Source organism: Colius striatus, chromosome 15 (assembly GCF_028858725.1).
Source record: "Colius striatus isolate bColStr4 chromosome 15, bColStr4.1.hap1, whole genome shotgun sequence".
NCBI classification, from domain to species: domain Eukaryota; kingdom Metazoa; phylum Chordata; class Aves; order Coliiformes; family Coliidae; genus Colius; species Colius striatus.
Window position 1 is genome coordinate 4,793,512 of NC_084773.1, and position 13,161 is coordinate 4,806,672.

The 13,161-nt window shown below is 52.5% G+C and overlaps 1 protein-coding gene across 4 annotated transcripts in view; it reads left to right on the forward strand.

The window, feature by feature from the left end:
* RBM6 (RNA binding motif protein 6) overlaps positions 1-6,305 on the forward strand; it is a 58,215-nt gene extending 51,910 nt beyond the window's left edge. For all 4 annotated transcript variants that reach the window (XM_062008517.1, XM_062008518.1, XM_062008516.1 and 1 more), the window contains exons 17-23: positions 40-129; positions 831-920; positions 1,531-1,794; positions 2,341-2,415; positions 2,983-3,080; positions 4,269-4,380; positions 6,076-6,305. In XM_062008517.1, the coding sequence (XP_061864501.1) occupies positions 40-129; positions 831-920; positions 1,531-1,794; positions 2,341-2,415; positions 2,983-3,080; positions 4,269-4,380; positions 6,076-6,201 (855 nt within the window). In that variant the 3' untranslated portion in view covers positions 6,202-6,305. The remainder of the gene's footprint in view (positions 1-39; positions 130-830; positions 921-1,530; positions 1,795-2,340; positions 2,416-2,982; positions 3,081-4,268; positions 4,381-6,075) is intronic.
* Positions 6,306-13,161: the final 6,856 nt, after the last annotated feature.

The window sequence follows — 13,161 nt, forward strand, 5'->3', positions numbered from 1 at the left end:
TGCTGCTGATGGCCTTATGTCCAATCTTGGGTTTTTCAGAATGAGCCTGGAGAGGAGAGATTCTTTGCAGAAGATGTCTTCAAAAAGCCCCTGCCTCCCTCAGTGAAAAAGGATGAGAGTGCAGGCCTGGTGAGATGTTGCATAGCACTTTCTTCCCTGGTCAAATATAAATAGCTAATGAACTGCTAAACTAGAGCGTGTCCAGGGCTTCAGGCCAGTTCTCTTCACCCCAGCTTACTCTTTGTGCTGCTGAGCATGCAAGTGAGCATTGCAGCCTCACCCTGTTGCAATGTAAACACCACCATGCTGGCTGAACATGGCCAGAGAAAACACAGCAAAGAGAACTGGTGATGTTGTCTTTTCCCCTTCCCACCTGTAGTACTTGGGCTTTGACTCCTCTCACAGGTGAGCAGGACTGTAACTCTTCCTGGAGTAGTGTGTTTCTTCACTCCCATGCTGTCTTTTTGTGGGGTTGGCTTTGCAACTGGTCCCCGTGTCCTTTGTGCACACACCGATGTGTCCAACTGTAGGCTGTCCCTCACTGGTCTGAGGCATGGCTGGGACCACTGTCAGCATCACACTCCAGCAGAGAGTGAGAGTGGGGCAGACTGGGACAGCACAGTGAGGTGCTGCAGCTGTCCCTGAAACCAAGGGAATAGCTCCAGGACTGCTTCAGATTCCCCAGAATGGAAATGTCTCCCACCAAAATCACCATCTCAGGTCTGCCCATGGCCTGGTTTCCTTGGAGGCCTGTTTAGATGGATGCTTAGCTGTCTTGTGCACTGAGTCCATGCTATGGTTGTCTTAACACCTGATCTTGACTGTTTCAGAATGAGACTGGAGAGGAGAAGTTCTCTGCAGAAGATGTCTTTAAAAAACCATTACCTCCCTCTGTGAAAAAGGACGAGAGTGCAGCCCCAGTAAGTGGCTCCCTAGGGTTGGGCTTTATCTTCCTGGAGCTTGGGACAGGAGTAGAGAGGCTCACCAAAGCCTGGCCATGACCTTGAGTGCCAGAGGTGCCAGCTTCTCATGCCAGAAGGAGCATTGGATGTGAACTGGTGAAGGCACTTTTTGTTTTATAACTCTGAGCTTGTTTGTGGGCTTTTTGCATGGGGAAATTAAGCAGGTTTTCCTCACTCAAGCAGTCCTCAAGCAGAAAACTCTTCCAGCTGCCTCTGGGCTGTGGAGGGAGGGCCAGACCTCACTGCTCTCTCATTGCCAGAGGGGGAGTCTCACAGCAGCTCCCTGACAAACAGCTGCCACTGCAGTGCTTCGATATGTGGCATACTGGGAAAGCCTGGCACCAAAGCACAGCCTGTCTGGAGAACATAAGGGCTTCTACTCTGTGCATTTTAAATGGTGACCTGCAAGCTTCTTACCACTGCCTGCCCATAGGACCAGGCTGCTACCTTCTGGCTCCTGGGCTGGAAGGAAGACAAGTCCTGGGGAGGTGGCTCAGGGGAGCACAGCCCCCAGGGCAGGCCAGGCACAACGCTTCAAATTGTCACATTTTTCTGCCTCTTCCCTCAGCCCAAGGTGGTGAACCCTCTGATAGGGCTTCTGGGAGAGTATGGAGGAGACAGTGACAATGAAGAGGAGGAGGAGGAGGAGGAGCAGCCGCAGTGGCTACCTCCTGCCCAGCCTCCAGCACAGCGTGAGGAGCAGCCACGGAAGGCCAAGGCCAGCGATGACAAGCTGACTGACTGGAACAAACTGGCCTGCTTGCTCTGCAGGAGGCAGTTTCCCAACAAGGAAGTTCTCATCAAGCACCAGCAGCTTTCCAACCTGCACAAGGTAGGGGGGAGCTGGGGGCTGGCAGGGCTGTGGATGTGCTGCCAGCATCGGCTCCACAGCTTGGTGTTCTGCAGGGAAGAGCTGTGCTGAGTTTTGACACAGTAGCAGGCAAAGTTCCCATCCTAGTGGTGTTGAAAGCATTGTGTGAGCTGCTTGTTCCTGCCCCAGCAGTGCTATATCAGCAAGGTGTGACTTTTTAAGCTGTAGTGAGATAGCTCAGGCTTGGGGAGAGTGGGGTGCTGGCACACACTAGTGTGACAGCAGTGAGAACTCAGCATGTGCCTCCCCATGTTCTGTGCTGCCTTTGAGTTCTTGCTTGTAAGGAGGGCCAAACTGCATGCAGGTTAAAATAGAACTGGTTGCCATCTTTACTGTGGAGAGGAAGGGTTTCTGGCCTCTAGCGAGGGAGCAGGTAATCTGGGTTGCAAGAGAAGCTGCAGCACCTGCAGCTGTGTGCTGCTCTGCCTGTACTTCTTACAAGTGGAGCCAGTCACCCTGACAGCTTGTATCCTCTGCTGACACTGGCTTCTCCTTTCCTCCTTCCAGCAAAACCTGGAGATACATATGAAGATCAAACGATCAGAGCAAGAACTGGCGTATTTGGAGAAGAGAGAGCGTGAGGTGGGTCTGTGGTGGTGGACAGCTTGTGGGCTTGCGCTGAGGGGATGGTGGTCCCAGGCAGCCCCTCTGCTTAGGCACCTGTACCTGCAACCTGAGTGTCAGATGCCTCCCAAAGAGTCTTGGGGACTGTGGGCACACTCTACATTTGCACCTGTAGATAGTGCTGTGACTTCTTAGAGCAGGTTTCTCTCCTCCCAGAAGGATCTGAGTGTGGTTCTGTTGTCCTGCAAACCAGTGTTAGACTATGGGCTAAGTGAGACCCAAATTTCCACCTAAAATGGATGCAGTGTATGGGCTGCTGCAGCCTGGTCAGGACTGGGAGAGCTATAACTGTCTGTTTTTTGGAAGGTAGCAGAGCTGCTCCTGGTGCTGTAGCTGGAAGGCTGCAACTACCAGTCTGGATCAGCCCAACAGATGCCATCAGGACAGAATAGGTGGATTGGGGGTCCCAGAAGCATTCAGTGTTTGTGGGTCCCCAGGACAGATCTCCAGCCAGCTGAGGAGTCTCCTGTGGAGCCTTGAATACCTCATAGCTCCCATACTTACTCAATTCTTTCTGTTATGAAGGGGAGATACAAAGACAAAGGAAATGACCGGAGAGAGAAATTCCAGCAGCTGGATTCGCCGGAGAGGAAGCGGCTCAGATACGACGGGGACTCGGAGAGGTGACGGCTGCTCTTGCCTTGGTGTCTGTGGGGTGGCCTGGGTGCTGCTGGGCTAGATCTGCAGGGGTGACAGCCAGGCAGGCTGGGATTCCTGTAGGTAGACTTCCCCAAAGCATGAGCTGCGTGTGCTGCAGGACATTCCAGAGAGGGCAGGAGGAAGGCAGGGGTGGAGACGAGGGTTAGGAGAAAGCAGAGACAAGCTGGAGGGCAGTTTGAGTGTGCCTGGCCAGACTCGGGGAGTAGAACATGGCCTGTGCCCATCCACCTCATCCTTAAGGCACTTGCTGTCCTCCTGTCCTGGCATCTAGCCATCGAAAGAAAGAGCAAAGCTGTGTTTCATCTGTTCCACTGACTCAGAGCAGTGCTGGGAGCTGTTTCCATTTCATTTAGAGTAGGTGGAGGAAGAAAGTGCGTGCTGTGCACAGCTCTCAACAGGCTCTGCCTGCTGGGAGCTCGCGTGTTCCAGTGGTCTGAGGAGCAGCTAGGCATGTGTGGAGACAAAACTGGTTGTGTGCCTGTTCCCTTCTGGTACAGCACCTCAGAAGGAGACCTTTCCTCCTTGTCTTGCAGTTTCATAATCTGCACCTTCTCTTCCCTTTGTTTTCCTGGAATAGTTGTGGATAAACTAAAGCAGTTTGTGTGCAGTGTCAGCAGCAGCCAGAAAGCAGAACTTGCCTGAAAGGAGCTGGTTTTGTGCTGAGAGGTTTTCAAAACTATGGGGTTGGAGTCATGATCTTGAATGAGAAATGATCAGGTGGGAGAAAGAGTGTCCAGATCAACACTGCATCTGTTGAGCTCAGTGACCACAGCACTGGGAGAAAAGAAACATCTAACAGGCAGGGACAGGCTTCACTTTCCTGCTGTTGCTAATATTTGGATTCAGAAATGCAAGCATGGAACACTCCTGGCTTGCTTGTACCATAAGTACCGAGGCCTGAGCTCATTTCCTGTGCCCTGGTGTGTTTTCCCCTGAGGTGGGACACAAAGTGATGTACTCAAAAGTATCTGAGCCCTGCACACTGAATCCACGGTGCTGGTTCCCTTGGGCCATGTGCTTCTTGCAAGCAGTTTGAGTATCCCTCAGGAGAGGTTGGAGTGGCAATGAAGGTGCTATTAGCAGAGCTGAAAGTCCCTGGCATGTGTTGGAAGCACTGCAAAACTGGACAATGGATTCTGCTTCTTCTGCAGTGACTATGACCCCAGGACTGACGGTAACAACAAAGGGAACCGAATGTTGCAGTCCACGGGGTGGAAGAAGGGCTTTGGCCACAACCAGCAAGGCACAACATCACCCATGGAGGTGAGTCTTCCTTTCCTTTCAAAGCCCGTGGCTGTCCTGCAGCCCCTGGGAGTTCCCAGGACAGCTGGAGGAAGTTCCCAGCTGGAACAAGAGTCAGGCCAGGAGTCTCAGCACCCGCTCCATGGAATAATTTGTGTGCACTAATTAACTTTGCTGACTGGGAGGGGCTGCAGGAATGTTGGCAGTGGGAAAAGGTTACACTGTATATGGATCTGGAGAGGTTGAGAAGCCAGTAACAGTGAGCAGGAAGGGTGTGAGCTGCCTGAAGCCAGGCCTGGGTTTGAGCAGGTCACCAGCTCCATGCTCTACAGCCCCATGAGCTGGGGGAAAAGGTCAAACTCCTCTGGAGAGGTGTGAGCCAAAGCCAGGGGGCATGTGATGCTCTTTGTGTGCTCTGCTTGTGGGACTCCTCCTGCTGCTCGGGGCTCTGGAAGGGAATACTGGGGTACATCATCTCACGAGGAGCAGAGTCCCTGTTGGCAAAGAGCTTCAGATCCTGCCTTCTGGGCCAGGCTGGGCTCTCTGGGGACCTTCAACTGCTGCAAAGGGTTATGTGACAAGCAGCCTGGGGTTGGGTCTGCTCTCCCTTGCCCAGGGGCATGTGAGGAGCACGCTGCTTTTGTCTGCCTGCGGCCTGGCAGGCGTGTGGCCTGGCTGCCCCAGTGCATGGTGTCGGTGCGGCGCCCAGGGGCAGGCAGCCTGCAGCGCAGCTCACAGTGTGACATTCACTTTGTTGAGTATATCATTAAAGGCAAATATTTGAGGCTTCATGACGTGTGTTTGCTTGAGCCCACACGCATGAAGCAAGATCCTCTCTTCAGTGCAGACAGCAGGAACTGGCCCCAGCTGTTGCACAGTCCTCACAGAGTTTCCTGTGGCCATAAAACGAGGAGCCGGCTCCAGCGATGCGCTCTGGGAGGTCTGGGAGGTCACACCTCCAATCAGGGCTCCCTGAACGGGATGGGGGAGCTGATTGCAAAGCACAAACCTCTTCCAATTCCTATAAAGGCCTCCCAAAAGAGCCCTAGAGATGTGCTTTCTTCCCACTTCCAAGTCATGCTGGGCAAAGCGATGTGCCCACTTCAGCCCCACAGGACTTTGATCTCAGACTAATTGGTCACGTCTGTGGTGTTTGGATAAGTTGGACTTAAAAGCAAGAGAAACTTCCAGCCTTGGGCCTGTTCTCCAGGGCTAACTCTGGGCAGGTATTCCTGAATAATTCAGACTCTGGCTGCAAAAGGCAGTCGTTAAAAACTGGTTGAAATTCAAAGTGAGCTGCCAGAGCCTGTGGGAACTCTATTAGAGGGAGAGAACAGCTGAGCTTGTGCAAAGGCGGGCTAACTGCAGCCAGCTCTCGCCGGCGCTTCCCTTGGCCGCGTTCCCCTCCTCGCTGGCGCAGCCACCGCCGCTGCCTCTCGCTGCCCGCCCCGCTCCCGCTCCCCAGGTGCTGCTCCTGGGCTCCACAGCCCAGCCCCCTGGTTTCATCCCCAACTGACTGTGGTTTTGTTGCCCGCAAAGGGACGATTGTTTCTTCCAAAACAGCTTTTGGAGGAACAGTGCACTTGCTCTTTCTCCTCTCCCTCATCCACACGGGAGCACTCGGCTGTCCTGAAGCAGCCCGGGGGGAGAAGCTTTCTCTTTAGAGGCAGCTGGTGAAGAGGAGAAATGGGTAACACAAGCTGTGTCTGTTTTCAGGCAGAGAATCGGAAGAAGGGCCCTGGCCTGGGGGCTCAAGGGAAGCCCAGCAAGAGACAGTCCAACGAGACCTACCGTGATGCTGTCAGGAGGGTCATGTTTGCCCGCTACAAGGAGCTCGAGTGAATGGTGGAGAAAACCCCAAGCCTGTCTCTCTCTCTCTCCATCTGTCTCTTCCTCTCTGTGTCATGTTCTTTTGGGGGTTTGGTCTTTTTGGGGTGTTTTTTTTTGGGGGGGAGGGGAATTGTTACAGGTTTTGCTGCTAGAATTTTTTTAATAAAACTGAAAATTTGTCAGTGTTTGTTTCTTGGCCAAAACAGTGTGTTGGAAGATTCCCATCGGGTTTCGCTCAGTGCTGCTGAGGTCTCTGGGAGTTGCAGCCCTATCAGTGGGGCTGGGACAGGTTTGGTGGCCCTGCCAGCAGTGCCACTGCCAGCACAGGGACAGATGTTCCTGGTGCCATGTACTCGTGGGTCAGGGTGTGAGCTGGAAGCAGAGGACAGGAGCAGGAGCAACCTCTGTGGGGTTCATCCTGGCTGTTAACAAGGGCAATTGACTTCTATTAAGAGCAGGTGGTTCAACTAACACTGTGAGAGCAGAGCCCTCCCCTTCATCCCCACAGAGCATAGGGAGGGCTGGGTCAGTGGCAGTGGTGTGGGGGACCCTTGTGGGGACATAGCCATGCTGGTGCAGGGTGACAGGGGCTGTGTAGTGGCCTGCAGGGGCCTGCAAGTTGTGATTGCACAGCCCCGGGAGGCAAAGGGATGTGTAACAGGGGCAGCTTGACTGGAGCACAGTGGGAGTGTGTGTGTGAGTGTGTGAGCATGGTGGGGACAGGACACAGCTGAGTGTGGCCTTTTCTGGGTGAGGCTGATGGTAATGGCAGGCAGGAGCAGATCCTGTGCTTCCTGGGCAAGAGGATGGTGTTGGAGCTGCTCACCTTCAATATTCCAAAGGAGGGAAAACAGGAGCCCTGGAAGCTGAAGTGGGATTTGGAGGTGAAGGGCTACCTGCATCAGCTGACAACTCCTAAAGGCAGCAAAAGACCTGTCCAAGCTACATTTCCTTGTCTCCAACACAGGCAACCCCAGAGAGATGTGGGGGACCTGCTGGCTGGCACCCTGGTCCTTGATGCTGCATCCAGCGATGGAGGAGGCAGAGACGGCCATTGTGGTGCTTGTGAGTCTGTGGGTGTGAGGGGAGGAACGTGTCCCTGGGGCAAGGCATATTGCTTAGAAAGGGTCTCTGTAACAGCCCCCTCCTGCCAGAGAGCCTCTCTTGCTTTAGAGATGCACTTGCAAGTTCAGGTGGAGGCAAGGTCACTAATGCCCTCAGGGACCATGTGGCACAACCAGCAGGCAGGAGCAGCTGGTCAGGGTGTGTGGAAGGAGACGGTCTGGGTAACAAAGATAATGGTGCTTTTAATGGACATATGGGTAATGACCCACAGGACTCCAGTGGAATCATAGAATGGTGGGGATTGGAAGGGACCTTTAGAGATATCCAGTCCACCCCCCTACAGAAGCAGGTCCACTTAGATCAGGTCACACAGGAACGTGTCTAGAAGACCTCCAAGGAAGGAGCCTCCACACCCTCCCTGGGCAGCCTGGGCCAGGGCTCCCTCACCTCACACTGAAATAGCTTTTACTTATGTTTAAATGGAACTTTTTGTGTTCCAGCTTCTTCCTGTCACCCCTTGTCCTGTTGCTAGATACAACAGAAAAAAGGGATGCCCCAACCAATGTTAATGAGAACCCTCCTCTGTCTGCTCCAGACTAATAGCTGTTAGACTGGTAATGGTGAGAAATGATCCCAAAGTACAGCCTGAGCAAGTAATGGGAAATCTCAAAGCTTAGAAACCCGTCACACTCCTCCTAGGGATCTCCAAAGGAGGCTGAAGGAGGCGGCCATGGCTGTTACTGAGGGTGAAGGAGGCGGCCATGGCTGTTACTGAGGGTGAAGGAGGCAGCCATGGCCGTTCCTGAGGGTGAAGGAGGCGGCCATGCCTGTTACCAAGGGCGAAGGAGGCGGCCATGGTCGTTCCTGAGGGCAAAGGAGGCAGCCATGGCTCTTACTGAGGGCGAACGAGGCAGCCATGGCTCTTACTGAGTGCAAAGGAGGCAGCCATGGCTCTTACTGAGGGCGAACGAGGCAGCCATGGCTCTTAACTGAGGGCAAAGGAGGCAGCCATGGCTCTTACTGAGGGCAAAGGAGGCAGCCATGGCTCTTAACTGAGGGCAAAGGAGGCAGCCATGGCTCTTACTGAGGGCAAAGGAGGCAGCCATGGCTCTTACTGAGGGCAAAGGAGGCAGCCATGGCTGTTACCAAGGGCGAAGAAGGCGGCCATGGCCATTCCTGAAGGTGAAGGAGGCGGCCATGGCTGTTACTGAGGGCGAAGGAGGCGGCCATGGCCATTCCTGAGGGCGAAGGAGATGGCCATGGCTGTTACCAAGAGTGAAGGAGGCAGCCATGGCCATTCCTGAGGACGAAGGAGGCAGCCATGGCTGTTACCGAGGCCTGCAGCTGGGCCGTGAGCTGGGCCCGCAGGCCTCGTGAGAGGGAAGGGCGATGAGCTCCTGGGCATGGGCTCTATAAAAGGGGGCAGATGTGGTGGCACAAAGTGTGGAGGGGCAGGAGGTCCTGAGTCTAGGAATTATTCACACCCAAAGGGGAAAGAAGCGTGGCTGCGATGGCACAGCATTGTCAGCAGCACTGGAGCCTGGGAGCAGATCCCAGGGTACCAGGCACCTGCCTGTGCCAAAAATGAGCACCCACAGAGCATCATTCCCAGACGAAATAGGAGGGAGCCCTTTGCAACCACCAATTCAGGAAACCTTCATCTGGTTTTATTAATTTGCTAAGTGGGTACATCCATCTTAGTGAAAACCTGTTAACGACCGATGGCACATAATTAATTAAAAGTTAATAAACCAGATAAATATAAGAGCAGCTTCCTTTGGACAGATGGACCTTGTTAAATAATGCATGTTCCTTGGCTTAGCTTTGCCTTCGCTCACTTGCTTGCTCGTAGTCCGCGTGATGCGTGTATGTGAAATGAGAGGCAAGGCAGCTCTTTCCTTAGGCCAGTTGCCAGCAATGAAATCGGGAACAAGAGAGGAGCAGGAACAGACTGCACTGAAAAGAGGGGGAAACAAATAATCAACCCCCCCCCGCAATTGCAAGGTTCATCTGTCTCCAATCAGGAGAAATGCTTTTTCTCTCAGTCGAGATCTATCTATCTCCCATTGCTTATATTAATCATAGAAATACTTGATTTGTTGGCCTCCATTATTTTAAGGATCATAGTAAATGGTCATGGGAAATCACAAATATTGCTTGTGGCTTAAGATGTTGGACAAACCCCTGTTAAGAATAGAAGTGGGGAATGTCAAGGGGCTGTGCTGTGTGTGGCCTGAAAACACCACTTGCCCAGGCTGGAGAATGTCTCCATCCCAGCCCGTGGAAAATCAAGGTAAGCCCTGCACTTCACATGGGCTTAATTCCTCTGAATTCCTCTTCCCTGAGGTAATACAGTGGATGCCTCGGTGCATTCCCTTGAAGGGAGGTGTGTGAGGGTGTAGGCTGTACATCAGCCATGCAGGTCAGGGAACATGGAGGGCCCTCCTCTGGCAGGGGGCTGAGGTGACTGTGATGAGCTTATTAACAAACTGGAACAGATAAATAGACTGAGAAGCTAAAAGTATTCCAAAGAAGCACCAAGCCAGAAAACAGCCTCTTAGGAAAACAGCAGCATAAGTGGTGATGTAAAAGCCCTGACTGTTTATCAGTGAGGTGGTGGCTTTGATGTCTTCAATATTTTTAATGGATGGTCACCTAAAGCCAACTCTGTATGACAACTGCCTTTATGTCTTACAATGATTTTGCTTGTATTTCAAAGATTATTCCCCACTGCGCCAGTGCTGTTGCACTTCCAGTTCATTGCCTTGCATGCCATCCTGTGGTGATGGGGATGACTGAAGATTACAGTTTGGTTTTTGGAAGGTCCTGATAAGAGTGTTAGAACAGATCACAAGGCAAGTCCTGCGTTGAAGATGTTGATTGGCACAGAGATGTTATTCACAGGAGGAGGACTGGCGCGATCTGTAAGCAGTGCTAAGGTTGGTGTGAGTGGAAGTGTGTATGTGTGTGTTTGAGAGCCCAGGAAGAAAAGACAGAACAAGGGATTTAAAAGGATGGCCTGTGTGGGTGAGGAAGGACACTGCTGGCTGTACTCACCCCATGGATGTTTTTAAGAACATGAGCCATGGACTTCATGTTGGCTGGTTCTAGAAGGACCAAAAGGGAGGTTAAGTCACTATTTAGATGGTGAGAGGTACAGGCAGGACAATTTTACTTGGACCTCTGCCCCACCACTGAGCATCATCAAGCACAAAGCTTGGTATGCAGAAAGCTGCTTCAGACACATGACACTGGAGCAAGAGCTGCTTTTCCCCCACTTTCCCAATGTAAAGAGAGTAGATAGACTCAGATTTTCAATATATATTCATATTAATATTGATATAGCAGTGATTCATGTAAGTGGAACATATAGAGGTAAAGAGCTGGAAAACAGCAAGGTGGGACAAGGGAAGCATTTGTAAAGGGGAAAGAGAAAGGGAAACCATGTTTCCTTCCACAGCAGTAACTTGCTTCAGAGAGAGGAGAGGTTCAACTCCAGCACAGCCAGGAAAAGGCATAAGCAAGTTGTCCTTCTGAAAGGTGGGCACAGGACTTTTCTGCAATTGAATGGAACAAGTGCTGCTCTTTCTCAGTCGTGGCTCCCTTCAGGTTTCATTCTGAAGAGCAGAAGTTACACAGCCTTTTGTGGGCACGTGGTTCCTGCTCAGCTGCCTCTCCCCGGGACCACTCCAGAGAGGAGGCACAGGCTGCAGGGCACAGGGCAAACACTCTGCAGGGAACACACCCCGTGGGGATTCTTCCTCTGCAGTGTGGCACCAAGGGGCTACAGAGGCAGGGGCTCAGGCTGCTCCTCTTGCAGAGTGAGCACACTTGCTCTGGCTGGAGTGCACAAAAATGGCCTTAACACTGGCCAGGGGCTGGGTGTAAGATGAGGTACCTGTCCTGCAGCACAGACCTGGGAGAGCGAAATGCCTGTTACTGGGGCAGTGCAAAGACAGAGCAGTACTGGCCACATCTCCTTGGCCCATTTGGGGACCCTCTCTGAAGTGCACAGCTTTGCATAGAAAAACATCCCATCTCTATAGCCCAGGCACACTCACTCCATCAATGGTGGCATTAAACCCCTTGTTTTTCTCCAACACTGGCAAAACCTGATGCTCCAGAGGTTGGGTTTCTACCACTCAGCTGCAAGTGAACTCAGAAAACCCATTCTCTGGGGATTTCTTGCCTCTTATCACAAGTGCAGCTACTGCTACACATCAGAGGCTTTGGAGACCTGTACAGGTACAGCTGGAATTGGCACTCAGGCAAGTCCTCAACAGGCAAAGCTCAAGCAGAACATGAGTGGGCTACAGTTCTACTGGTAGCATCTTTAGGAGCAAATATGTGGCAATTATCCATCTTGAATGTGTCTTTCAAGCAAATCCATAGGCCTTCTCTTTATCTGAAATCAAAGAAAAGTGGAACAGAGATCTGTGCATGCATCTAATTAAACATGGGAAGATGCCCAGTGAGGTTGTTGCTCGCATCATGCCCCCATTTGCACATTGGTTATGTATTTCTGGGTTTATCCAGACACATACAAGACAAACCATTCTGTTCCCTGTGCCTCACACTGGGGACGTGATGCTTTCAAACATCAACAAGTACAGTCTTTGTGAAACTGCACTTTGATGGACTTCCACCTAGTAGAACAAAGATTCAAAGGCAAACAAAAGACACTGCAGTAAGTCCCATCATGACCTGAGTACCTGTGATAAGCACAGACATAAACCCTTGCCCAAATTCCAAGTGGATCACTTTTTGCCAGCACATTTGAAGGGGCTATGGTTTGGCCAAATTGCTACTGGGGTGTGTGTGGGGAAGGGGTTGAAGGGGACAGCATGGCACCAATCTGACCCACAGCAGCATCCCTCACATGGGGAAAACAGTGCTGGCCTAGGGAACTGACACCTAAGAAAGCTTCCCCACTGCAATGGGCAGCTGAGAGGTCACACCTTCCACTCACCTCCTGTGCTCAGTCCCTGCTGTGTGTGCTCAGGGTCCTGCTGCAGCACATCCCTCACTCGCTCCAGACTCCCCTGGGATCAGCATGACTCTGCCCATTGACCCACGCTGTTTCCCCCAGGCACTCACTCCCCTCTGCCCTTGACACGCTGCCTGTGCTGCTGGAAGGAGAGAAGTGGTGTGGGTTACTCCCCAGAGGAAAAAGGCAGAAGTAGTTGATAGGGCAAAGGGTGTTAGTTTAAAAGGGAGTAGATTCAGACTAGATATAAGGAGAGCATTGTTCACCATGAGGGTGATGAAACACTGTCACAGGTTGCCCCGAGAGGTCGCACGTACCTCAGCCCTGAAAGCATTCAAGGTCAGGCTGGATGGAGCAACCAGATCTAGTTGAAGATGTTCCTGCTCGTTGCAAGGGGTCTGGACTAGATGACCTTTAATGGTTCCCTCCAACCCAAACTCTGTGATTCCATAGCATTTCCAGCTGTGGAGAGGGGTCTCCAGCTTGCTGCAGTTTCACTGGCACATATCCAGCATCTGCTGCTTGCACCAGGGTGTGCTGGGCTAGCCCCAGCCCTGGGAAGCTGAAGGGATCAGTAGCACAAAGACCAACCCAGCTTCACACAGTGCTGCTGTGGGCTCTCCATGCACCCCAGGAGCACAGCTCTGCACTTTTCCCCCCCTCCCCCTGGAGCACACTCTGCTCCCTCCCCATGTTGCTCAGCAGTTTTCAGCCTGGAGGACGCCAGTCCCATCCAGCTGTTGAAGGGCAGAGCGCTTGGGTGTGCTGCCAGGGAGCTGGGGAAGGAGAGCATCACACCCCCTGGGGCAGAGTTCCATGCCCGTGCAATGGAAGGATGGGCTGGGCCAGTAATAGCAGAGGGCTGAGTAACAGTTTGAAGCTCACCCACTGGAGCCACCCCCAGCCATCCCCTTACAAAC